We start from the raw sequence: 25,093 nt of genomic DNA on the forward strand, positions 1-25,093 counted from the left end.
ACAGTAGTATTTCTGGATTGGGACCTGCAATCCTTACTCAAGCAAAAATTCTATGGAATTCATTCATTCTATGAAATTCAAGAATTTTTCTTGAATTGGGAACTCAGAGTCAAATCCTGATTTTGTTGGGCATCTGTTTGAAGTGAAAATGGTAATATTCCAGTTATTTCCTGAGGAAACTAATACTTAGCTGAATTTACCCTTGTCACATTGACTATATAAAAAATAACGCACAAAGTACTGATATAAAAAGGGAAGGAGAGAAGGGACATTTTTTAAAAGCACAGAGAAAATCAGAATATTCCAAAAATAGGAATAAGCAAGTAAAGAAAATATAACAGCAAAGGAATGGAGAAAAAAAGGGTTTAAACACCTGAGGCTAAATTCATCCTTGGATGTTTTCACTGACTTCAATGAATTCACTGCCCAACTGGGTGAAGCTCAGCCTCCATTGGGATAATCAGACTTAGTTCCACTGACCTTACAGGAACTGAACCACCTGTACTAGAAATGAACTTGCCTCTCTGGGCCAACTTTTATCCTGACTCACATGTCATGCAATCCTTTTGGATTCACTAGGTTTGAATGAAAAACAGAAAAGAATTTGTCCCAGGTATTTCTGCTTCACTTTTTTTTTTTTCCAAGTGTGTTAATTGACTTTATTCAAATGGATTACAACATCACACAAAGTGCTGTCACTGTCTAAAAAGATTAATTTGTTTTTGAAATAAGACTTGTCCCCTGCAACGTCAGTGGAAGCATGCAATATTTTCCTGTCCATTCATCTGGATGCAAATGTGGCCATTCATTCTGCTGTGGCCACACACAGGACAATTCCAGACATATCCAATGTCATCGGCTATTGGAAGCATTTTTGACTTCTTTGAAAGACAAAAAAAAAGTTTCATAGCAAGCTTAGAAAGCATGATGGCTGCTTCCACTGACACTGCAACATTAGCCAGTACATTACAATGTTAATTGTAAATTCTTGATGAAGTTGAATCCGTATTGTTGTTAATAAAAATTACTTGAAAAGTACCATGACTACTGGGTTTTTTCCTTACATAAAGGATTGTATGGTGTGACCATGTATCAGGCACAGAAAGAAAAAACAATTAAGCTTGCTGCTCATTGTTTGCTTTTGAGGGTTTTAATTTTTTAATAAGTGGGCCAAAACACCACAAAGGAAGTTTATTAGAATAACATGTGCAGAAACCAGTCTGCCATGTTCAGTTTCTGCTAACTGTTTACAGCAGTTTGCTTTCACTTAATGCTGCAGCTCCTCAATGAAAACGAGCTTGGAAGTTATTTTTGCCTTCCCTGTTTGATAAATAGCAATGGATTCAGGATTGGCAATCAGGGCCTGTGTGAGGAGCAGGATTTCTCATGGAAAGCACATCTGCCATCTCAGTTTAACTTGAGGCCTATGTGAAGCCATTTCTTCTGCATTTGACCATGAAAATTGCTGTAGAATGTTACTGCACCAAATCTGAAACAGTCATTTGCAAGACGCCTACTTTCACCACTGTGCTCTTCCTACAGCCTGGCTGAAGACAAGCTTCACTATTTGAGTGTAAAATACAAAATACAGAGCCTGTTCTTGTGGTGAAGCCACTGCCTCTATGGAGGCTTTGAGATCGGACCCAGACACCTCAATGTGAAGGTGATCCCCAGCCTCTCTGATGAACATCATCTTAAGACACTGAAATTTAAAGCCGTGGTTACCAGAAAGGGAGGTTTTCCATGTCAGCCAATGTGAACACTACCAAACTCTTCCCAAGAATAAACACAGGACAGGAAAAGAAGCAAATGGGCACATTCTCTTCTTGTGTTAAAGCAGGCAGTCTTGCTTCCTGTGTGCACACAGCTGTTAGGGAAGGGTCAGAAGACAGCAGAGACTAGTTTTTGCTCTTGGGTTACCTGGCAGATTGCCACAGCCAGGCACAGGTGGTGATGCGTATCCATAAAGACATATACATAAATGTACAATATCAATCCAGGACCCTACCAAACAAGGAAATTTAAATGCCCATTTAGCAGTTTTCTTAGTGTAATTGAAGGGGCATGTGGTATGTTAGCTCTTTTTTATTTTGATTTGGTTTTCTCTATTTTTTTCACAGTGGTGGTAACCAAGCACCAGCACAGTTTACCCAGGGAAGTTGTAGAATCTCCGTCCTTGGAGAAAGTCACAAGCCACCTTGGCAACTGGCTCATGGTATTCCCTACCTGAGCAGAAGGGTTGGCCCAGAGAGGGGCCTCCAGAGGCCTTCAAGCTCAGCTATTCTCTGATTCTGTTCCCAGTATTGTATCAGCTTTAGTACATTGAGTTATACCGAACATAGAACTTCATTAAAGCATCATTAAGGCTTTGTTTGAGATTAAATATTATGACTTTGCTTAAAAAATCAGACTGCAATGTGTCAGCATGACACCAGCTTGGGCACCTGGCAAAATTGCACAGTGCCACCCTCACTTCCTTGCCTCCCCTGAGGCTGCCTGCCTTCCCCCTCCACCCCACAGACTTTGGAGACTTCCCACATGTCCTCAGCTATGTTCTTGCCTCTGCTGCCTCCTCCTCAGCTAAGCCCAACCCAGAGCCACCTTGTGCTGGCAGAGGAGCAGGGAGAGGAAAATCAGAAAATATCAGCAATAGCATGGCCAGCAGGGCCAGGGCAGTGATTGTCCCTCTAGTTCTCAGTACTGGCAAGGCCACACCTCAAGCCTTCTCTCCAGTTCTGGGCCCCTCACCACAGGAAAGACACTGACATGCTGGAGTGGGTCCAGAGAAGGGCAACAAAGCTCGTGAAGGGTCTGGAACACAAGTCCTGTGAGGAGCAGCTGATGGAGCTGGGGTTGCTTATCCTGAAGCAAAGGAAGCCCAGGGAGGCCCTTATGACTCTCTACAACTGCCTGACACGAGGCTGTAGCCAGGTGCGTGTCAGCCTCTGCTCCCAAGCTACCAGTGACAGGACAAGAGGACACAGTCCCCAGGAATGCCAGGGCTGGTTTAGGTTGCACGTTAGGAAGAAGTTCTTCACAGGAAGAGTGATTGGGCATTAGAACACTCTGCCCAGGGAGTGAGGGAGTTACCGTGTTCAAAGTGCTTAAGGAAAGATGGTGAGTGGCACTCAGTGCCATGGTTTATTTGACAAGGGGAAGTTCCATCACATCCCGGACCCGATGATCCCACACCCTTTTCGCACCTAGGCGCTTCCGTGACTCCGTGAAAAGACAGCAGGGGCAGACATCGAGCCGCCCGCCCCCGTGCTGAGCCAGCCAATCACAGCTCAGAGAGCGGCCCGCCCCGGCCAATCAGCGCGCCCCGGGCTTGAGGCGCGCTTAGCGTCTCCGCGTGGGCGGCCGGGCTGGGAGAGGCCGCCATGTCGGGCTGGAACGCGAGCGGCGACGGGGAGCTCGGCGCGTCGGACTGGCCGGGGGTCGTCGCCGCTGCTGCCGAGCCGCTGTTCTGGTCGCCCAGCGCCCCTTCGTGGGGCCGCTCCTCCGTGGAGGGCGGCGGGCGACGGAGGAAGGACACGGGGAGTCCCGGAGGAGAAGAGCGGGAGCCGCGAGGCGCTGAAGGCTCCGGCGGCCCGAGGCGGGCGGCACGGCAGCGGCCGCCCCGAGCTGCGGCCGGCCAGGCTCGGGACTCCGCGGCGCCGCTCTGCTTCCACCTCGATAGCGCCCTGGTCGGGGCTCTCATAGGTAATGACGGCTGTGTCCCCGGGCAGGGTGCTTGACCCGCTGAGCTAAGCGGGTGGGGAGGAGACGTGTCCCCACTGTTCTGAGGGACTGCATCCCTGCCTTCCCACAGTCCGGCCGTGGGGAGGGCCCTTTGCAGTTCCCTTGCATCTCTCTGCACCTGGGCACGGCAGGGTGCTTTTGCAGGGTTTCTGCCACTCGCCAGTATCTTTTCCCCCTAAAGTGATTGAGTTGACATCTCGCTTGCAAGGCCAGCAGTGTGCAAGTGGTCTGAAGCGCCTCTAGTCGCATGGAGGAAGGGTGACAATCTCTTCATCTAGTTTTACTCCTCAGCTTCTTGCCTAAAGTATCTAATAGCTTGGTGTCACAAGTTCTTTTATTTGTAGATACACTCACTCTGTGAAGGTCTTGGGGTTTGGTCATAAGCAAAATACATTTAATTAATGTGTAGGTTTAGGCAGTTTGTCCTAAATCTCTGTAATACTTGTTGTGTATCTTTATAACAGGTCGGGGTGGAACTAAAATTAAAGAACTTGAGAATTCTTCGGGTTCCAGGATAAAGGTACCATGTGCTGTATTTTGTCAAGAAATGGGCTCTGTTGGCAACATACTTGGTTTTGTTTCTGTGTAAATCAGTTGGAGGAAGTTGAAGGGTGTTACAGTAGCTGCAATAATGCCACTGTTTTATGACTGGTAAAAAGGAAGTGGAAGTGAGGGTGCAACCTGGATGCTATGTGAAAATAGGAAAAGGTTATTGATATTTTTTTTCCTTAAGTTTGCATTTATTTCCTTTTCTTTTAGAAAGGGGGTTAAAGGGCCTCTTCATAGAATAAGTTAAACTTCAGGATAAAAAAAAGGATCAAAAATTGTTTCAGTATGTGTTGTATAATGTTTCTCTTTGCAGTATGGAAAAAAAAAACTCAGAGGTGTTTTTAACCTAGGTTACAAGAGGAACCTATGAATCTGAAGTAAAGATTTTTGGCAGCATTGATGTGCAAAACAAAGCCAAGATGTTGATTGACAACCTTGTTACAAGTTCTGGACAAAACCATATTAGAGGTGGGACAGAGAAAGGTAAGAAATGTGGGGTTGGGGAAAAAAGAATTACGAATTATCTTCCATATATTTGGTAGTTTGTTGGAATGTTTTTATATTGTTAGTATTTTATGAAGTAAGTTAACTTAAGCCTTTTTCTTGGGCATTGGCACCTCCTTAAATCAGAAATACCAAAATACCCTCCTTTTTTCAACTGTGGACAGTTTCCCCTTTCCCCCAAACTACCAGGCTTCAGTGAAAACCTGTTCCCAAGTGTTTTCAACAATTTTATGGATGTTATACCACTTTGGTTTCTTGCATTTTCAATTTGGTTCTCCCAAAATACCAGTATTGGCTCTAGTGCAAGTTTTAATCTGGTGTCTGGAGTATTGCAATTCAGTAAACTTTTGTAAAGACAATCTGTAAAGTGCTGATCATTGCATGGGCCATGCTGACTTCCTGCTACCTTCAAGGGAAGTTCATGTTTACGATTTGATGTTGCACTTCATGTCTGGCTTTACTAAGCTTTCCTGTGATAGCTTTGTTACGTGAATACAGAAATAATTTTTGTACATTTGGATGCTGCTTATATTCTTGGCACATCTTGTGTGTGCTTCCAACAATGTTTTCCACAAGCAAACACCATCCACAGTTGTTTATCTGATGCAATGATGAGGAAGAAGGTATCCAGGAGTTAAGTTCCAGTATTAGAATAAGGATTGGAGTAGTTGTGTGTTTCATCTTTAGAATTGTTCCCAGAAAGGTGGATGAGTATTTTTCAAGAGACTAGAAATACTTAAAAGCACCTTAGGATTTGTGACACTGTTATCCCTGTTTCCTGCCTTTCCACTAATTTTCCACACAGCTGTGTTGCTATTTATATCTTCAGTGTAAAACTGCACTTAATTAGGAGTTGTTAAACTCATCAAAAAAGAAGTATAGAATATAACTAGACTGAGACTTTATTGTGATGTTGTTGGATGCTTTAGACCTAAGCTTTGCTCTTGTAGCTGTTAAAGCTTTCTGTCTATATATCATCTGCTGGTTTCATAAGTTTTTCAAAAGCCTGATGCAAAACAAGCTTAATTTATAGCTGGAGGAGAAGTATTTCATAACCCATCATTACTTCCTTTAAGTAGCTAAAGGTGTTGAAATGTTTCCCTTTTTATCAGAACTAAATTTGTACATATTTTAGCAACGTTTCAGGCAGAGATCTATGAAATAATTTTCTACTTACATGTTTCATGTCTCTTTAAAATACATGAGGCCTTGCAAGAAAAAGTGTGTGTGTACTGAGGGGAGATTTCTCCCCATGGTTTGTTCCATCAAACAGCAGTGTTTTGTTACTAACTCTGCAGGAAAAACCTCGGACATTTTCAAGCCTGAAAATAACCCAAAGAAACCAGTGATAAACTGGGCCTCTCTTCGAGATAACAGGGCCAAATATGAATCTATGAAGTGGGCAGGTTAGTTTTACAATTTTGGTTGTATTATACTTGTCTTTATGTGGTAAATCTGTTGGAATCCTCAAACATTTCTAATACTTGCTTTGAGATGACTGAATCTTTCAGGGCCCAAATTAGTGATGTATTTTCAGTGAGCTGGCCATGTTAGCATTTCTCAGCATAGTCAGGGAGGACACTGATTACTGTGCCAAGACTTAACCATGCTAGTCTTGGTATTTTGAACATCACCCTTTGAAAATGGTGTTATTTTGTATGTGACCGGGGGGGGGGGGGGGGGGGGAGAAAAAACTTAAGAGTTGTTAAATCTGCTACTATATATGTTACTTACTTATAACTTAATTACTTATATATTACTTATAACTTAAGTTAATTACGTCAGAACTTGAAATGTGGGGAAGTGGTTTTTATTCACAGATACTGAAGTGTTTGTCTCAGCCTTCATCTTTTTACATGCGCAATGGTCTTTCATCACTTCCAGCTAGTTTCCTAGATCAAAGCACTTTATGGGTCCTGGACTTTCCATCTCGGGCTTTACCAGACTTACACTGACTCTATTATTTCTTGCTGATTCAAGTTGAATTTTTATGATTGTTTAAGGCTTGCCTCCAATTGAGAAAAACTTCTACAAAGAATCATCCAGGACTGCATCCATGTCAAAAGAAGAAGTAGAACTGTGGCGGTAAGATTATTTCTTTAGGGAATCATCTGCTTGGCAAAAATTACTATAAACTATAAAGCCTACAAAATGGGAGATAAAATACTGAGACAGAGGCACTAGTGCTAGGGTCTTGTAGCAACTTAATCTTTTTAAGAACTCTTTTTTTGGCAATGAAACAAGTAGCAGATGAGATATTATTAGTTGTCTGGAAAATTAACTTTAGGGATTTTGTGCTTCTCTACAAGCGTTTGAGCTTGTTGAATTTCAGAGCAGAAAACGTTCATGACAGTTCACTGACTTTTGACTGTTTCTCTGCCTTTCATGAGATAGTGTGTTCACATTTTCTAGGTCCTTCCAGATAGGATTGTTCACGTGTTGAATATCTTCCAGCTTTAATTTTTTCCATGTATTTTTTTAGTCAAAACCATCTTCAAACCAAATTCCAAATTCCTTTTTTGTTACTGTTGTCTTCCTTTTTTATCTGTCTTGTCTTTACAAGCCAATCCTGGTGACTTCATGCTTCAGTTAACTGCATTTATTTACTTGATCCAACGACCTATATCAGTACCTTGCAAGGAAAACAAACATCTGTTTCAAGTGATTTGGTTCAGGCCTTGGTAATAGTTACAGCCTCTTCAGTAGTTCTAATGAAGTTAGTGAGCATTACTGAAGTGTTAGCTTTTCATTACTTTTCTTTTGCAAGATGTCTTTTTTCTCTTTGCATACCAGAGAAACTTTGCCACAATGAGCAAAACACGGAATTGTTACCAGCTGTTTTCACCTTTTTCCTTAATGTATATGGATGTATTATTGTTAGAGCTAGTGAGAATTACGGAACATTGTTCTTGTAGGTTAAAAATATGTACTGAGAAGTAGAACTTGTGTGATAAAGGGATTTTTTTATACTTCATCTAATCAGTTTACTTTAAGGAAAAAAGGTAGCAATTGAAAGAAATAATTATGTTAAAATGAGGGGAAGTTGAATTGCCCATTCTTTTCCTAGTTTACACCGCACTTGAAGAAAAGCTTTTTACTGAATGGAATCTTCAGAGGAGTACAGGACTGAAATCAATATGCTTATGCAGATACGGTTTAAAACCAGATGAAAATTAAGATCTAAGTAGCCACTCCCCTTCCCTCACCTCCTGTTGTGAGAAGGGGACAAAAGGCAGAGATTATGGGTTGAGATAAGAATTTACTGGAAAACATCAATCAGATAAGTAAAACAGCAACAACACTAATAACAACATTGTATAAAAGGTGATTACGTGCAAAAATGCTTGTGAAAGTCCCAGCAACATGACACCACCACAGCCAGCACTACATGGCTCCTGAGACAAAGGAGAAAATGTGGATGAAACTGTCTGTGTCCATGTTTGTTTCCTCAAGGCTGAGGTAAAAAACGATGATGCCAAGCCCTCTGGTCAGACGGTCCATACCACCTCACCTCTCCATTTGCCATTTGTTCTCCTGAGAAAAGGAACAAAATGGATATGGAGGGTTATTGCTGCCTTCTTCCACAGGAACCCACACCCCCTTTCTCCTGGAAAGTGAAAATCCCATCCGCCCCCAGTGATTATTTGGGTGATACTGAGTAACAATGTAGGCATATCCACAGGGCTTCAAAGCTCCCCTCACTGCCAGTGCAAGAAAATTAAACTGCCCTTGGCTGAAAGTGGGACAGCATATTAATAGCTCTTAATTAGAGGAAGCCTTGGAACAGCAGTTTTTAATGTAGTCTTTTATTTGTTTTGTGATTTGGGTTTTGTCTGCTTTTAGGGGTTGTTTTGGAGCTTCTCTTACTGGTTGTGTTCTTTTCCCAAAATTGTTCTGTTTTTATTCTCCAGAGTATCCAGGGAGCTACTCTGAAAACAGCTGGGGAAGGTTTTTGTCCGAATTTAGAATCCTGACTGATAAGTTCAAGCCATCCATCTAAATTCTGGGTTGTCTTTGGGTTTAAAAACTTACTTAAATACCTACTTAAATTTGTGATAGGGTATAGTTGTAGCCTGATAGGAGTGCAGTTTGTGTTAATTACCATATATAATTTCAAATTAGGCATTCTTAACACTTGCAGGAGAAGTGTTCCTATAGAAAGACTTCTAAGAAAGATAGAAGACTAATTCAATCCCATTCAAGAGCCTGAACTTGCTTTTTCTTGTTGAAGGAGTTTAAACAAATTTAAGAAATGGTCTTTTATGTTAGCTCTACTTTTTCAGATAATGAGATTTTAATACAATTGCACTACTTTATGCAGGAAAGAAAATAATGATATAACTTGTGATGACTTAAAAGAAGGTGAAAAGCGCTGTATTCCCAATCCTGTTTGTAAATTTGAAGATGTATTTGAGTCTTATCCTGATATTATGGCCAGTATAAGAAAAGTTGGTTTTCAAAAGCCCACACCAATTCAGGTATGTCTTTACTTTTGATACTTCTTTAACTGAAGCTTAAGAGAAAAATGAAAACTACATTTAAGTATTTGTTGTTTTATGTTAGTCCCAGGCATGGCCAATTATACTCCGAGGAATTGATCTTATTGGTATAGCACAGACTGGTACTGGGAAGACATTAGCATACTTAATGCCTGGATTCATTCACTTGACTTCACAACCAATGTAAGGACTGCTCACAGGTCTGATTTCTTTAGCTGTTCTTACTTCCCCCTGCACTTACTTCCTCCTGCACTCAACTACTGAGATGATTTTCTAGTAATGAGGAAAAAAATAATATATTGGAAAAAAATTATAAATCTGATGGAATAAGCACCAAGTTTGTCACCATAGATTCCATTAGCATACAGAGGAAGTTTGGAACAGTATAAAGATATTCAGTGTCAAGGATGATAGACTTTACCCATCATTATATGTATCAACATTCTAAATACGCTTTGTTACAGATCTAAAGATCAGCGTGGGGGGCCTGGAATGTTAGTCCTTACTCCCACTAGAGAACTGGCACTTCAAGTAGAGGCGGAGTGTTCAAAGTATGCATACAAAGGAATTAAAAGGTAGTCTTGCTTTTCACTAGCTTGTTAAGTAATTTTTTTTTTTCCTCCTACCAATTGTGACTGAATTGACCTATTACAATAATTGTATTTAAGAGGGGAGGGGATAGTAGTAAACACAGAATTTATATTTTCCCAGTTTTCAGAATGTCTTGTTTTGACTAATCTCAAGGTCAAAATCTGTATAGCTCTTCTGCTAATTTTCCTTCCGAGTTGACAGCTAACAAGAATCATGCAGAACATGTTGAGTTGAAAGGGAAAGAGATCATCAAGTCCAGCTCTTAGCAAGAGTCATACCATGTGACTTAGAGTTGTCCCAACACTTGAACCATCAAGCTGATGCTGTGGTCACTTCCCTTGGGAGCAAGTTCCAGTGCCCAACCAGCCTCTGGGTGAAGAAGCTTTTCCTGACATCCCACCTAACCCTCCCCTGACACAGCTTCAGGCCATTCCCTCGGGTCCTGTGGCTGTCACCCCAGAGCAGAGATCAGTGCCTGCCCCTCCTCTTCCCCTCACAATGAAGTTGTCCCTGCAGTGAGGTCTCCCCTCAATCTCCTCCAGGCTGAACAGACCAAGTGCCCTCAGCTGCTCCTCACACGGCTTCCCCTCAAGGCCCTTCCCCATCTTTGTGCTCTCCTTTGGACACTCTCTAATAGTTTAATGTTTTTCTTACATTGCGGTGCCCAAAACTGCCCCCAGCACTGGAGGTGAGGCTGCCCCAGCTCAGAGCAGAGCAGGACAATCCCCTCCCTTGCCTGGCTGGTGATGCTGTGCCTGATGTCCCCTGTAAAGGGTTGTCCATCCTGGCTGCCAGGGCACTGCTGGCTCATGTTCAGCTTTCCACTGACCAGGACTCCTAGGTCCCATTTCCATGGCACTGCTTTCCAGCATCCCATTCCCCAGCCTGTCCCTACGTCCAGAGTTTCCCATCCCAGGTGCAGAATCCAGCACTTTCCCTTGTTGAACTTCATGTGGTTGGTGCTTGCCCAGCCCTCTGATTTGTCAAGGTCTCTCTGCAGGGCTCCCTGCCCTGGAGGGAGTCAGCAGCTCCTCCCTGTTTTGTATTGTCTGTGAACTTGCTTAGTACCTCTTCCAGTCCTGCCTCCAAGTCACTTATGAGGATGTTATGAGGGCCAAGGATGGAGCCCTGTGGGGCCCTTCCAGTGACAGGTCACCAGTCTGATGTTACCCCCATTCACTGTAACCCTTTATGCCTGACCTGTGAGCCAGTTGCTCACTTATCCCATGATGTGTTTATCCAGCCATGTGCTGGACATTTTGTCCAGAAGGATACTGTGAGAGACCGTCTTGAAAGCTTTACTGAAATCCAAACAGGTTACGTTAACTGGCTTCCCTTGATCAACTTGGTGGGTTACATTGTCATAAAAGGAAGCAGGACTTCACTCTTGTGAAGGTGTGCTGGCTGTGGCCAATGACTATGTGTCTTACAGGTGTTTGTCAGTACCTCCCAGAATCATCTCCATAACTTCATCAGATGTTCTAATGAGATTAGCAGCCTGGGGTCATCCTTGAAAATCAGAACAATGTTCACCAGCTTCCAGTCAGCTGGGACCTTTCTGGATTCCAAAGACTGCTCAAAAATCATTGAGAGAGACTTCATAATGACATCAGCCAGTTCTTTGAGGATTTTTGTACAAATCCCATCATGCCCCATAAATCTGTGGAAATCCAGCTGGAGCAGCAGATCCCACATAATTTGCAGCTCAGCTGGGAGTGGATTATTCTTGCAATTGTGGTTCTCTGGCTCAGGGCACTGAAATCCCCTTGGTGCATCATCTATGTTGAAGGCAGAGGCAAAGAATGTGTTAAACAGCTCTGCCTTGTCTTTGTCCCTGTTTGTGAAGTGACCATCCTCCTCCTTAATGGGTCAATGTTATTTTAACACTTCCTATTGCTACCTTCTCTGTAGAACACACCTGGCTTTCTTTTCTATGAGATTACACTGCTGAATAAAGTTCAGGTTCTTGCCCACCCAAGTCTTTTAGTAATGTCATCTTCTAGGATGGGTAATTCCATCCCTATGTTTGTTTTTGTTAAACTTTGTGATATTTTCTTCAGCCCATTTCTCTAACTTTTTTGTGGTTCTTCTGGTAAAAGCATAATTCTCTTGAGTGTATCAGCTGCTTCCCCAGTTTGGTTTCATCCACAAACCTGCTAAGTGTAGATCTTCATTTAAGCAATTAGATAGACATTACTATACTCTGAAACTTGCTTTTAGGGATCTCTGTTAATTTTGTGTAGCATTCTGAATAAGTCTTACAATCACCTCAACAGCAAAACATATCCTTTTTGATGGTACAATATATTTTCAAAACAACCTAGAGCATACAAGCTATCTTCTTTTCACAATTACTTTCTCTGCAGTTTCAGCAGAAAACTGTTGCTGAAATGTTGAGAGTGTCATTTTGTGTTAATTGTATTAATTACTGCAATACCATATTCCTTCCTCTTGTTTATACCAGGTGACACTTCTAAAGCAACATGGTGACATTTATTTGAAAAGGACTGACTTTAGCTGAAACTAAATACACTACTTCTGTGAATCTGTTTTATTTTACAGTATTTGCATCTATGGCGGTGGGGACCGAAAAGGACAGATAGACATGGTTACCAAAGGTGTGGATATTGTTATTGCTACTCCTGGCAGACTGAATGATCTTCAAATGAACCACTTCATAAATTTGAAGAGCATAACATATCTGGCAAGTAACTGATATGATATGAGTAATGCACCAGCTGGGAAATGATTGACTCAGTTTGAATTTAAGCTTTAATGGAGTTTTCTTTAAACTTCCAAAGTCTTAATTATAATACACTTAACACTGAAATTGGTGTTGGAGGGATGATTCATACTTACGGTGATTGCATTGCAGATGTGAAATGGTCCCTAGGAAAAATAAGAGTCTTAGAGCACAGCAAGCATTTTGATGATGCTAAATTATTTTCTCAGTAATGTTTGGCATTCTAAAACTAATTTTGTGAGGATTAGTTACTAAGGGGTGAAATGCCTTTCTGCATTTGTCTTTTCCTTTTCTTTTTAAAGGTTACCAGTGTCTCAGTTTTTTTTATTAGAACTTGTACAGTAGCAGAGTCACATACTGATACTTAAATGTTGGGGGACTGACTTCCTTTTGATCTCACTGGGAAAATAGCCTTATAAACACTATTATAATCCTTATATCTTTGTTTCATTTTTGCCTTTTGCTGTGCTGAATGTCTAAGACCATTGCTGTTTGTAAAATGCTTCCATATATTCAATTTATTTTTAACTTGTCTGTGAATTGTTGCCTGGTTTGAAAATTTGGCCATGCTCTCTGCCTACCCCACTACCCTGTGAGGGTTTAATTCTCTCCATGTTGTAACAAGTTAGCTCCAATTCTAGGCGATTGTTGTGAGCTTACTGGCAAGGCCAGCAGTGGTATGGCATCATTATAAATTTGGCCATTTGGGAAAAAAGTTTATTACTGGAAGACAGGAGAATAGCACTCTGTAAAAGACTGACATGTAATTGCTGAGCAGGAGGAAAACATGCCTGAAAACCTTCATTCTGAGACCTGTAGGAATATAGGTCATCTTTCTGCCAAGGTGAAGTGTAGTCATACCACAGGCACACAGTGCTTCATAAAGCAGTGGGTACTGAACCAAAAGCATATTTCCATATGCACAGCATATGCTATAGTATGACATTGCTAAAAAGAATTAACTATCAAATTGAAAAGTATCATGATGTAAAGCAGGAGGGGAGACATTTATTGTTGCACTACTGGCTGTTAAATGTTTTCAGAAGAGCCAGTGCAAGGACCATGTATTGTGATATGGTTAAGCATCCCATGCCTCAGACTTTAAGGAAATTGTGTGCTAGCAAAGCCCCATGTGAAACGTTGGACATTGAAAATTCTATCTTTTTATGATCTTCCTATGTATTTATCCTTGTAGTTTCTTGTGCTTTTCAATATATATTTTCTGTTTCCAGAGCTTCATTGTCAGTTTTCAGCCAATAAATATTTATTAAAAATTTAATCTTGCAGCCCTGCTTTAGGAAAAAGAGAGAAGTAATAGATTTCATTTACCACCTTGGAGGAAGAATACTCATCATTGAAGAGCTTCATTTACCCTTTTCATTTAAAGATACTATTACTGAGTCTTAGGATGGTTCCCACAGTAAACTGAGTATTACTTGCTAATATGATACAATTGTTTCCCAAAGGACTTCCAAGATCAGGTACTGGGATACAATTGTAAAAAACCCTCAACCAACAGAGAATGTTCTGCCCTGGAAAAAATAAAAAAAAAAAATTAAAAAAACAAACAAAACAAAAAAAAAAGTCTGTTAATTATGTCTAAATAGGTACTGGACCCAAGGTGAATTTGAGGTTAGACTTTCTCTTCTCTCTTGACAGAACCATTAGGTTGATCAAGTCAATTCCGATTTTTAGGAAGCCATTTATTCAAGATAGGCTGCTGTTTTTCAGTACTTCAGAAGTAAGATTGCAAATTCTGTCATAAACAGCCTTTTGATTGTTCAAAATAGATGTCATATGAAAATATGCTTTTTGTTTCCCTGTGTTCAGTGTAAATCAGTATTCATTCATCAGCATTCTGATGAAGTAACCTTAATTCTTTGGACTTCATGCTGATAAAGCAGAAGGAAGGAAATTTGAATTGTGCATGAATAATTGGGAAACATTTAGGAGAAAGTGTAATTAAAAATGTGTATAAATCATGAAGGAGGATATAAAAGGTAGATTGGAGTAGTGCTTTTATTCTTCAATACAAAAAAAATAGTGTAAAATTTAGCAATAACTGATTTAAAAAGGAAAGAGAATTTAACCTTTAATGTTAGTGAAGCAGCTCTCAGAAATAAGCAAAGTAAACTTCAACTACCCTGATCCATCTATTAGACACAGATGCTTTTTCCCCCCTACAGCAGAGTGCCAGTGAGCTTAATAGCATAAAAAGCTTCTACCGCTGAAAAAGTCATAGAAGCCAACTCTGTATGTAAAATCAGTGATGTTTTAGCCTTGCTATTATGTTAGAATTCATATAGTTAATGAAATTTCCATGAGCCCCTCCAAAAATAAAGAGAGTTAAATCAAGAAATAGGATTCTTGTGTTGTCTCTCAGTTGACAATCTGTTGTTATTTCAGAGATTTACATAGGTAATGTACTAAACCCCTTTCATATAATAAAATATCAGAGAATAAGGGAGCAGCAAAATTAGGACAGTAGAAATGGATTATCATCCATGTCTTACATTTCCACATAAGTAACTAAAATTTGTCAGTACTTACAAGCACAATCCATGTAACTTTAATTTTCAAATAGAGTTTATATAAATCAAAGGAGATAAATAAGTCTCAGATGTCAGTCCTCTTTCTTTGTGTGAGACTGAAAACATTCATAAGTGTGCTTGTGTATTAGAAAACTTGGTAGTTCCAAAGAGTTGTTCTCAGACCTGCATCTCACTTGTTCACTTCTGGCTTTTTTTACCAGATGAAACAAACTTGTGCTCTGGGACTTGTGCAGTGTCCTAGTGTGAGCCAGAATGTATGCTCTGGCTTTTTCCTACTTCTAATGAGGAACTAAATTGACAAGTGACATTTTGATCCTGTATGAGATCTCTAATGAGGTGGAAATGAGATTTCCCCTTTAAATTGCAAACAGTTTTTTAATGGGTGTTGAGCAGGTTGCTCCCCTCTGGTTTTGGTTGGTTATGGGCTTTTTGGTTTTTTTTTAATTTGTGATTAGTTCTAGCTGTCAACAATTATTGTTAAAACAAACAGTTGTTTTTTTCTTTATTGACTTTAAATCTTTTTAAAGAACTGTGCATTTTCTTGTTTTGCCTGAAAGTATAGTAGTGAATGAAAAAGTGTCAAGGAAATTGAAGAGGTAAAATAGTTGAACAGGTTTTGCAGTAAGTTATAGAGAAGATTGTGCAATTTAAACAGTTACCATTAAAATACTTTTCTCTGTAATGTCCTGCTGAAAGAAACTCTTATCTGAGGGACTAGGCAGAATAAATAACCTTGTTCCTGAACAGGTTTTAGATGAGGCTGACAGAATGCTGGATATGGGATTTGAACCTCAGATAATGAAGATCCTAATAGATGTGCGTCCTGACAGACAAACTGTTATGACGAGGTATCTAAATGTGATAGTGCTCAGGACTTGAACATAAGGTTATTGAACAAGTTAACTATTAGTGAACAAGATGATTTCAAAACAATTGTGTCAATTATTAAAATTTTTCCTAGTTTTCTTTCTCATTCAGTTTAGTCAGTCCTGATGAGTCATTTGGCAGGTTTTTTTTTTCCATTTTTGTACTGTCTTTTCTGATGTTTTTACATGAAATATAAAAATATTGAGTTGTCCCAAAAAAGGAAGTTATCCTGGGAGTGCTAGAATTTGCCATATGAGTTTGAAATGCCAAGTTACACTTCTCCATCTGGGACCAAATGCATTTCCTGACTTTCTGAGCAGTATCTGTGTTACTTTGTACCTGGATTAATTTTGAAATTTTGCAGCTTTTGGGAACTTAACAATCAAATATCCCAACAATAATTTTTGTTCCCATGTTTTGCATTTAAGATGTTATTTTAGAAAACAGACTAGAAAGTTGCTTATTAGGTATTGTTCAACTACTAAACTCAGCTGAGGCTTCAATAGAAAGGCTCCATAATTGTTGTCTGTACTTTTAACCAACAAAATTACCTTTTAAACTCAAATGCTGTTTACCATTAATTTAAGATTAGTTAATACCATTCCTGCACATGTGTTTCACTGGTGTATAAGAAAGGAAACAAAATAAGAATGTGATGAAATTAATGAATTGGAGAAGATTTAGCACGCGGTTCTCATGCATGTGTGTTTTCCTCTTCGCTCCCTGTTTAGTGCTACTTGGCCTGATGGTGTCCGTCGTCTAGCAAAATCCTACTTGAAAAATCCTATGATTGTGTATGTTGGCACTCTTGACTTAGCAGTAAGTTGTCCTGTTCTTTTTCCCCCACCTTTCTTTTGTAGAAGAACCTATGCTTAAGCCAGGAAAGTTTATGCTTGCACCTAACATTATGTGTGTAAGTGCACATATCTTTGGTAGTCAGTCTGAGCTTCCAAGAAACAGTTCCATGCTATTTATTTTAAAGTTTCCTTAAAAGTTCAGAAAAATTTTTAAAGTATGAACAAACATTTTTCTGTAACAGCGTCTTAAAGTCTTAGCTCTTCAGTAGAAGCCATCGCAGGTGACAAGTATCAATCATACTGAATGTTCTACTTCACAGTGCCAAGTGTTTTTGTGTAATCCCTCAGTTTTGCAACTTTAATTTTGGTTCAGCAAGTTCTTGTTCTGTATTTGGTTTTCCTTCTGAAGGTCTTCCTTATAATGCATACACATCTTTATCTAAATCTGTGTTTCCTAACTGCATCTTTCTCAAATGGAGTGGGAGCTTTGTATTAAACTCTTGGAGGACACTTGTCTAGAGCAGGAAGTATGTGTTAGAGTAAGAACTGTCTTTAAAGTCTGAAACTTATACACATGGATGTAGTTGCATATTTGTCACTGTTGTTTGACAAATACAACAGCTGTGGGTAGTTGGCTTCAGTACCAGCAGAATTTACAGAAACAGTAGTTCGCCCAGGATCTTAGGAAATTTTCCTTTTCGGTTCCATTTTTTTTTTTTTTTTTTTTTAGCGATAGGGAATGAAAAAACCTAGTATCCAGTACACTTTTCAGTAGAAATAGAGACAAAATGTGCTTTTTGTCTTTTCTGTTCAGAGCTATGCTTGTATCAAAGACAATTTCTTGTCCCAATTGGTGTTTGAAAGATATCAACTGCTGTCGTAGCTCTCTACATCTCTTTTAACAGGAGTTTCTCTTTATTGAAGAACTGACATGTGGTTGGGGGGAAAAGGTTCCCATGTGGAGAGAGAATCTTTGTCTACTTGATTGAGTCTTCAGCTCTTGCCACAAGATCATGATAACATGCCATGAGAATGTCTAGACATTTTATTCTACTTATTAGTTATACCTTAGACATTCTATGGTAACCTTCAGAGGTAATGGAGTAAAGTTTTTAATGAACTGTTATTGGAATAGTCAGAGCTGGGAACTTCAGAGAGATTTACAGCATCTTTAGAAACCTGTAATTTCAAGTAAGACTGGAATTGTTCCAACGTGCTCTGGATTAACATGAAATATTTGCAAATTAAAGAACTTCAGTGTATTTTTCACTAATAATGTATTTATTTCACCTCACTAATCTGTACCCTTTAAATCTCTGCAAATAAATAAGTTTGGCTAACTGCTTAAAGGTAGATTTTATTTTTCTCCTAAAGCAACAAGAAAGCAAGAAATCTGCATTGTTTGAACTCCAAACTGATACATATTAGTTTTTTATAGTATCATATATTATTAGTTTTATAACGTGGCAATATGGGAATTAACAGGAAGAATGTTATTCTAATCTGTTTCTACCTAACATCCCTTTTTGCTGTTTGACAGGCAGTAAACACAGTACAACAAAAAGTTATTGTTATCCCCGAGGAGGAAAAGAGAACTTTCATGCATAGCTTCATTAAGTCTATGAAGCCAAAAGATAAGGTCATCATTTTTGTGGGAAAAAAGCTTACGTATGTAATCACTTCCCAGTATCATCTCTGTTTGGGTTTTTTTTTCCTAACAGAAATACTGAATGGTTTCTTAGTTCACAGAATAACTGTCAAGTGTAATAGCTCTTCTCCACAATGTGCTGCTAGTAGTACTACTTTTTTTTATTTCTTCCTTCCTTCAGACTGTCTGGCAGTTTGTATTTTTTTAAATATCATTAATGGTGGTGGTAAATCTTAATCTCATGTAGTTCAAGTGGGATGTTTGGATTCTTGGTGATACAGGAATGTGATGTATTGTTTACTTTCATAAACCTCTTCTGCATGCAAGACCTGATTTATGTGGAGAGTGATCATTGCATCATACTTGAATTTTTTGATTGAACAACACAAAAATAATCTAGTATTCCTTTAAAGTATAAATAAAGGTAAACATTTGTGTGTGGATTAGACTTGCTTTCCTATTTTATAATAGATATCAGCTGACCTCAGTAACATTTTGTCCTTTAAGCATACATTTAGCTTTTGTTGTCACATTACTGTCGTTTTGCTCTAAATCTAGATACTGCACTGTTTGGTTTCCTTTTTTTTCTTTTATTTTAAGAGCCATTGCTTTATTTCACCCTAGAGCTGATGACTTAGCAAGTGACTTTGGTATCCAAGGAATTCCAGTACAGTCTCTTCATGGCAACAGGGAGCAATGTGATCGAGAACAGGCTTTGGATGACTTCAAGAAAGGTGAGTTTGTACTGAAGTACTGGTTTGTTTAGGCCAGACTTTTAAAGTTTGTTCTGTTCAAAACTTGTATTGCTAAGCGTCATGTCTCTCTGGTACTATAGAAGTGAAAATATTAAAGAGGTTTGAATTATACATTTTCTTTAGTAATTTGACAAGGAAAAAAAAAGACCCAGCAAACAAAGAGATTGCTCTTCAATAAAATTTTGAATGTGTGGGAGTTTAATAATTTAAAGTACTGTTTATTTTACTTTTGACATTTCTTTAAAAGTTGGTATTGTGTTTGTCTACAGAATGGTAAATTTAAATGTCAGATGGTGGTGCTTTCAGTAAAACAGTTCTGCTCCAGATTATGCTAGTAGGATTGTGTGAATACAAATACGTGAACGTAATGCAGGGCTGTGTGAACACATGCTAATAAAGACTGGTGCTATGACAAGAGTGTCAGCTGAGAATATAGTTGTTGAAGTTTTTGTTCTTTGGAGAGACTCTCTGTATCAAGCAGGCATATTTCTTGCTTTTACTGCACTCTGCTGTTCTACTTGCAAAACGAAAATAATAGTAAAATAACATTTTGGGCGCTTACTTACCAGCTTATATTTTAAGATAACTCAGTGTGACATTCAACAAGTATATTTTTTTACTTTGTATTAAGACTAACAAGTGCATTATAAGCTAGAAAACCAATAGACTGGAATACATTTTCTGTTTGTTCCATGAACTCCCATTCTGTTCCTATCATACTTACTGTAGGCAAGGTTCGAATATTGGTAGCTACTGACTTGGCATCCCGTGGCCTTGATGTGCATGATATTACTCATGTTTTTAACTTTGATTTCCCTCGCAACATTGAAGAATATGTTCACAGAGTAGGTCGTACTGGAAGAGCAGGGTAAGTGTTTATCAGAAAATAGTAGTGTATTATCAGTGTTTCGTTGTGTTCTATGCACTACATAGGTGTTCTTTTTTGTCAAATTCTAGAGGCTACAGGTGATGTGGGGTGAGGGAGTGAAGATTTGAGTCTATCCAAGTATGTTCTAGAAACACACTGCTTTATATCTTTAAATTAATTCACTGTTAAGTTGAAGGTAAACAAATTTTACACATTTCTGTTATTGAATGAAGGGTGTTTGAAAGCTGGTTTAAATACGAGGAAGAATTAGGAAAACAATTTGCACTGATATTCTGGAATGTTACTTCCTTGTTTATCTTCAAAAGCAGCTGATTTATTTAGTTTTCTGGACAGCACATTGAGAAGACTTATCTGTAGGTTCAAAGTCTGCAGCTGATCATGTTGGTGTAGTTTAGTGGTATTTCTTTTGGATCCTGCTTTCCCAGGCTGGTACAAGTGTCATTTTTCTCATTTAATCATGATATGAATGTGTCTCTTCGTACTTAAATATGTTGCCATTATGCTATGTTTATTATCTAAAAGTCTAAATTAGTTGTGCATTTGCTCCATTTTAGTTGTATTACTGTATTCTGATTTTTATGAAAAGTTGCTCTCTGTCATGCGCAGAGTTAATGCTCAAGGCCTCTTTTATTCTATCAGCTCAGTAATATTGTCTGTAGTACAGTTCATTACTGCCTAGGTCAGCAGTAAAAGCCTGGCAGGAGCTGTTTTGAAGATCTGCAGTTGTTTTCCTTCCTTGTTTAGGCGCGCTGGGGAGGCAGTAACACTTGTCACAAGCAATGATTGGAGGTTTGCATCCGAGCTGATTGACATTCTGCAAAGAGCAAACCAAGTAAGAATACTTTACTGGGTAAGATTTATATTGGTTCTAGTTAGAACCTGAACCAGGTCATGAAGGTCTAAGCTTATTTAGACCCTTCTTGGTGACTGTTTGTAGTGTCTCAGGGAAAGAAAATGTGTGTTTCAGTCTGTCTTGTCCTAGATAGTCTTAGCTGTATTTTGCCTTACAGATGAGTCCCAGGAGGGAACTGTGAACTTTAACCAAAGCCTTCCATGTTAAAAAAAAAAAGTAACATACATATTGAGGTCTGCAGAGGAATAATAGGGTTTATATAATAATATTTTATTCCATTTCATTCTATTTCATTCCATTGTAGTTCACTTCTGCATGCAGGTACCAATGTTCTTATTTATGCTGCTAAACAAGAACATTAGCAGTACTTATATCAGAAGAAGCTCAACTGTCTTACCAGTTTATTGTATCTGACAGTTGTGATATCTGCATGTACTTTTCCAAGCTGTCTTTCTTACTGATGATTGTAAATACTATAGGAAATGGAACTGGAATGTGATCTCTTTCTTGAAAGAAGCATGTTTTTTCTTGATACCATCTTTGAGAAAGCAGAGACAATTGTGTTACTGTTTCTTGTATCAAGGAAGAATATTTTGCCTGATTTATAGTAAACCCCCAGTTCAGATCATGACTTGAGCTGAAAATTTGTTTGGGTTGTGTTGTTTGTTTGTTTGTTTGTTTGTTTTTTGGATGGGAGCCTGAGTACATACTAAATGTATTTTTTCTATAATCTATGTTTTTTACTATGGTCATTTACTCAGACATTAACCTAGGGTTGGAACTTCATGTCAATCTTCTTTCTGGTTTATAACTGTTCCTTGAAAGGTGTTGCTTTATTGCAAACCTAGTAGGATGCTTTTGAGGAAGGAAAAGGTGTAGAAGAGTAGTCACCTAATAATTCCTTAAAGTTTCAGATTTGGGTTTTTTAATTGAGGTGGGGTTTTGTGTGGTTTTTTGCTTTGTTTTGGTTGGTTTCTATGGCTTTTTGTTTGTTTGTTTGTTTGTTTTTTGTTGTTGTTGTTTGGTTGGTTGTTTTTGGCGGGGGGGGGTGGATTGGGGTTTTTTTGCTTAGTTTTTATTCAGAAAATGCAAGCAGTGAGACCAGTAATGGTACTCTGAAGCTACTTTAGAGGTGCCTTGTGTTTTGTATTCTGAGTTAGCAATTACCTTTCAAGCCTTGTCCCCAGCTGAAGAATGCAAAGGTCCCAAACTGGTTTTGTTTCTTTGTAATGTGTGATAGTTCAACTGGGAACAAGTCTCTGAGTTCAGAGGAGAAAAGAGGAACTCTGAATCCTTGCTTTCAGAAGTTACTATTAGTCATAAGGCTGTTCTCAAACTTAGTTGTGTCTGATAGAAAGGAAGTATCCCTACAGATTAAAAAGTGTTGGGGATTTTCCTTATGACAATAAAAATACTATAGTTTCAGTCTTAAAACATCATCAGTCTTAAAAGTAAGAAGAGAACTGAAGGTTCAGAATACTTTGATTTCAAAACAAGTTAGCTGCTTTTGTTAGCCAAATGTTCTCTGTATTTTGGATCTACAGATTATATAAAGTAAAACAGGTTCAACAAAAAGGTGTCTGTTTCATGCTGAAGGAATCTTAGGTATATATACAAGCTTATTAAGAAGCATGGACAGATATATTGAAAAAACAGGTGTAAAAACAGTAATCTCTGTAATACTAAGAAGAGTATTCCATATAAATTACAGCATTTTTATCCTTTTCTATTTTCTCACTTGGACTACCCTACCCTATATATGTTTAGCAGATGCATAGATTGTTCATGAACAATCTCAACAAGCCACTAGATACTGGATATTACCTCACTAAGATTTTTATGTTTCTGTGTCTTCACATCTTCCCACTCTTGCCTTGTGCTTGCTCAAAAATAACTCTTGCAAGAAATTGTTGCGATATTAGGTTGGAATAAGTTGCACTTCAAGCTCTAGGAGAGGATCTGATACTGGGGAAGAAAATCAGTGTTTCAACTGAAAAATAACTTTGTCTCATTACTTCTGTCTCCATTGACAAGTCTGTTGTGACTTTCAGCTAGAGATGAATAATTTTTAACTTTATTTTTAAATAATGATTGAAACTTAGGCAGAATGGACTCTTCCAGAGTTGTCATATTTTGCCAGAATAGTTGCTTACCAGTAAGAGCAATTCACATAAAACATATACCAGCAAGCTGTCCCTTATGCCTGCTCAAGAAACAGTTGCTGATCGCAAATAGCAAGCATTGCTCAATTCTAAAGCCTGACAAAAGAAATAGAAACTAGAGGAATATAACTTCCTCCTCCACCACACCTTTTGTCCTGGCTGCGTTCTCCACCGGTTCAAGCATTGCCAAGCCCAGGCACTTCAAGGGGAGACTTTAAGGTATTTGCATTTGTTTATACTCTGTTGTTTGCACTGTATTTGTGCCCCTGGCAGACAAAAATCACACAGACTGAGCAAACATGTTAATACCATGTTCACACACTGCCCTTTCCTCTGATCAAGAAACTGATTCTAGATGGGGTGACTTCCACCAATGGCCACATGCCATTGCAGACTGTTGAAGTGGGCTGGCTTTGACAGATCAGTGGTCTGAGACCTCTTGACAATACAGCTGCCCACAGTGCTTTTTGCAGTAAACGTTTCATTAATGTCAGCATTGTGACCAACCTGTTTTAAGAAGTCTTGTTGGATACTGCCTTTGTTCTGTGAGCAAAAGAACGGTATCTGGGTTTTTTTATCACTGTCACTCAACCTAATAAATCTGTCTGTAATTCTTCACATCTGGCCTCAGTCATTAAGAACTCTGAGGTGAGAGTGTTTTGATGATACTATTCACCTTTTCCACATAATTACAAGCATGTCAAAAACCCCTGCGGATTGTGGTAATACACTCTTGCCACCTCCCAGTCGTCGGAGATCTGACCATTTTCTTCTGCCCTTTTTTCCTTGTCTTTTAGCTTTGTTCTAAGCACATGAGAACCATTCTTAGGACAACACTTAAGTCACACAGTTTATCTTAAGAGGCTCTTAAAACTTCCATAAGGAATTTAATACAAATCAACATTCAAATACATGTATATAGTATATCATCACCTTGAAGTGGCACTGGATGTTTTACCAGCTGTTCCTTATAACTAAAAGATACATTTGATTGAATTATAGTGTTGTAATTAGCTGGTAATATGTTGCCATCAGATATGGTGGTACAAGCACAGATATATTATTGAAAATCCAGAGACACTATGGTGATTATTTTTCAGTATATTTCAGTACACTCTTAAGTAAAAAGACTTCTCTATGCATTTCTACAGAAAAGAATTTGCGAAGTGGCAGGAACCAGATAAATAATGAAATCAAGTTTGGGAACACACAAATCAATAGCATTTTCATAAAGGAGGATCTAAAAGTTTAGATTTAAAATTCACCTTTCACCTTGGTTTTTTTGTCTGCTTTCTTATTAGGTAGTTCCTGACAAGCTTATGGCAATGGCAGAAAGATACAAACAATCACAAATGAGAAAAGAAATTGAAAAGGATATACAAAGACCTTGGAGAAAGCCCACAAAATCATTATAATCCCTTGAAGCTACTGAAACAGAGAAAGTGAATTTAAGTAGTGTTAGCATCCATGGGTTTGAATTTATACATTTCATTTTGTGTTTGATTGTTTTCTGTACCTGTCCTATTTAAACTTCTCAAAAAGTGTCTTGGTAAAGAAAACTGGATTAACTTTATATAGGAATAGATCTGGTTTGCACTTGGATGCTATTTTCACATAAAAATTAATTGGGTTTTTTTCTTGTGTGATGTATGAAACTTCTAAAGCCATTATCAACTGGCTAAAAACAAATATTGTGGCTTTATTGGTTGGTTTGTTGGTTTTTTTAATTAAATGCAGTATTAATATATAAGAATGTATAAGATATTTTTTCCTTTTATATTCAGAGAACTGGATTATTCATTGTAAGCACTGTTTGTCATTGTAGTTTCAAAATACTGTGCCTTTACCTTGATATGCTGCTGGCATGCAGAAGTATTCTCAGGATAACAAAAATTGCTCTGTTTGCCATTATTTATGTTTGCTGAACCAAATTTTCTTTATTC

General features: G+C 38.6%; 1 protein-coding gene across 1 annotated transcript; it reads left to right on the top strand.

Moving 5' to 3' along the window:
- Nucleotides 1-3,380: 3,380 nt before the first annotated feature.
- DDX43 (DEAD-box helicase 43) lies at nt 3,381-24,605 on the top strand. Its single transcript, XM_062488583.1, has 16 exons — nt 3,381-3,702; nt 4,206-4,261; nt 4,641-4,773; nt 6,093-6,200; nt 6,798-6,879; nt 9,116-9,272; nt 9,358-9,476; nt 9,758-9,868; nt 12,447-12,588; nt 15,927-16,027; nt 16,778-16,865; nt 18,384-18,511; nt 19,116-19,225; nt 19,976-20,114; nt 20,880-20,967; nt 24,452-24,605. Exons 1-16 carry the CDS (start codon nt 3,381-3,383, stop codon nt 24,563-24,565), a joined length of 1,998 nt encoding a protein of 665 aa, XP_062344567.1. The 3' UTR covers nt 24,566-24,605.
- The last annotated feature ends 488 nt before the right edge of the window (nt 24,606-25,093 follow it).

This window comes from Cinclus cinclus, chromosome 3, assembly GCF_963662255.1.
Source record: "Cinclus cinclus chromosome 3, bCinCin1.1, whole genome shotgun sequence".
Taxonomy (NCBI): Eukaryota; Metazoa; Chordata; class Aves; order Passeriformes; family Cinclidae; genus Cinclus; species Cinclus cinclus.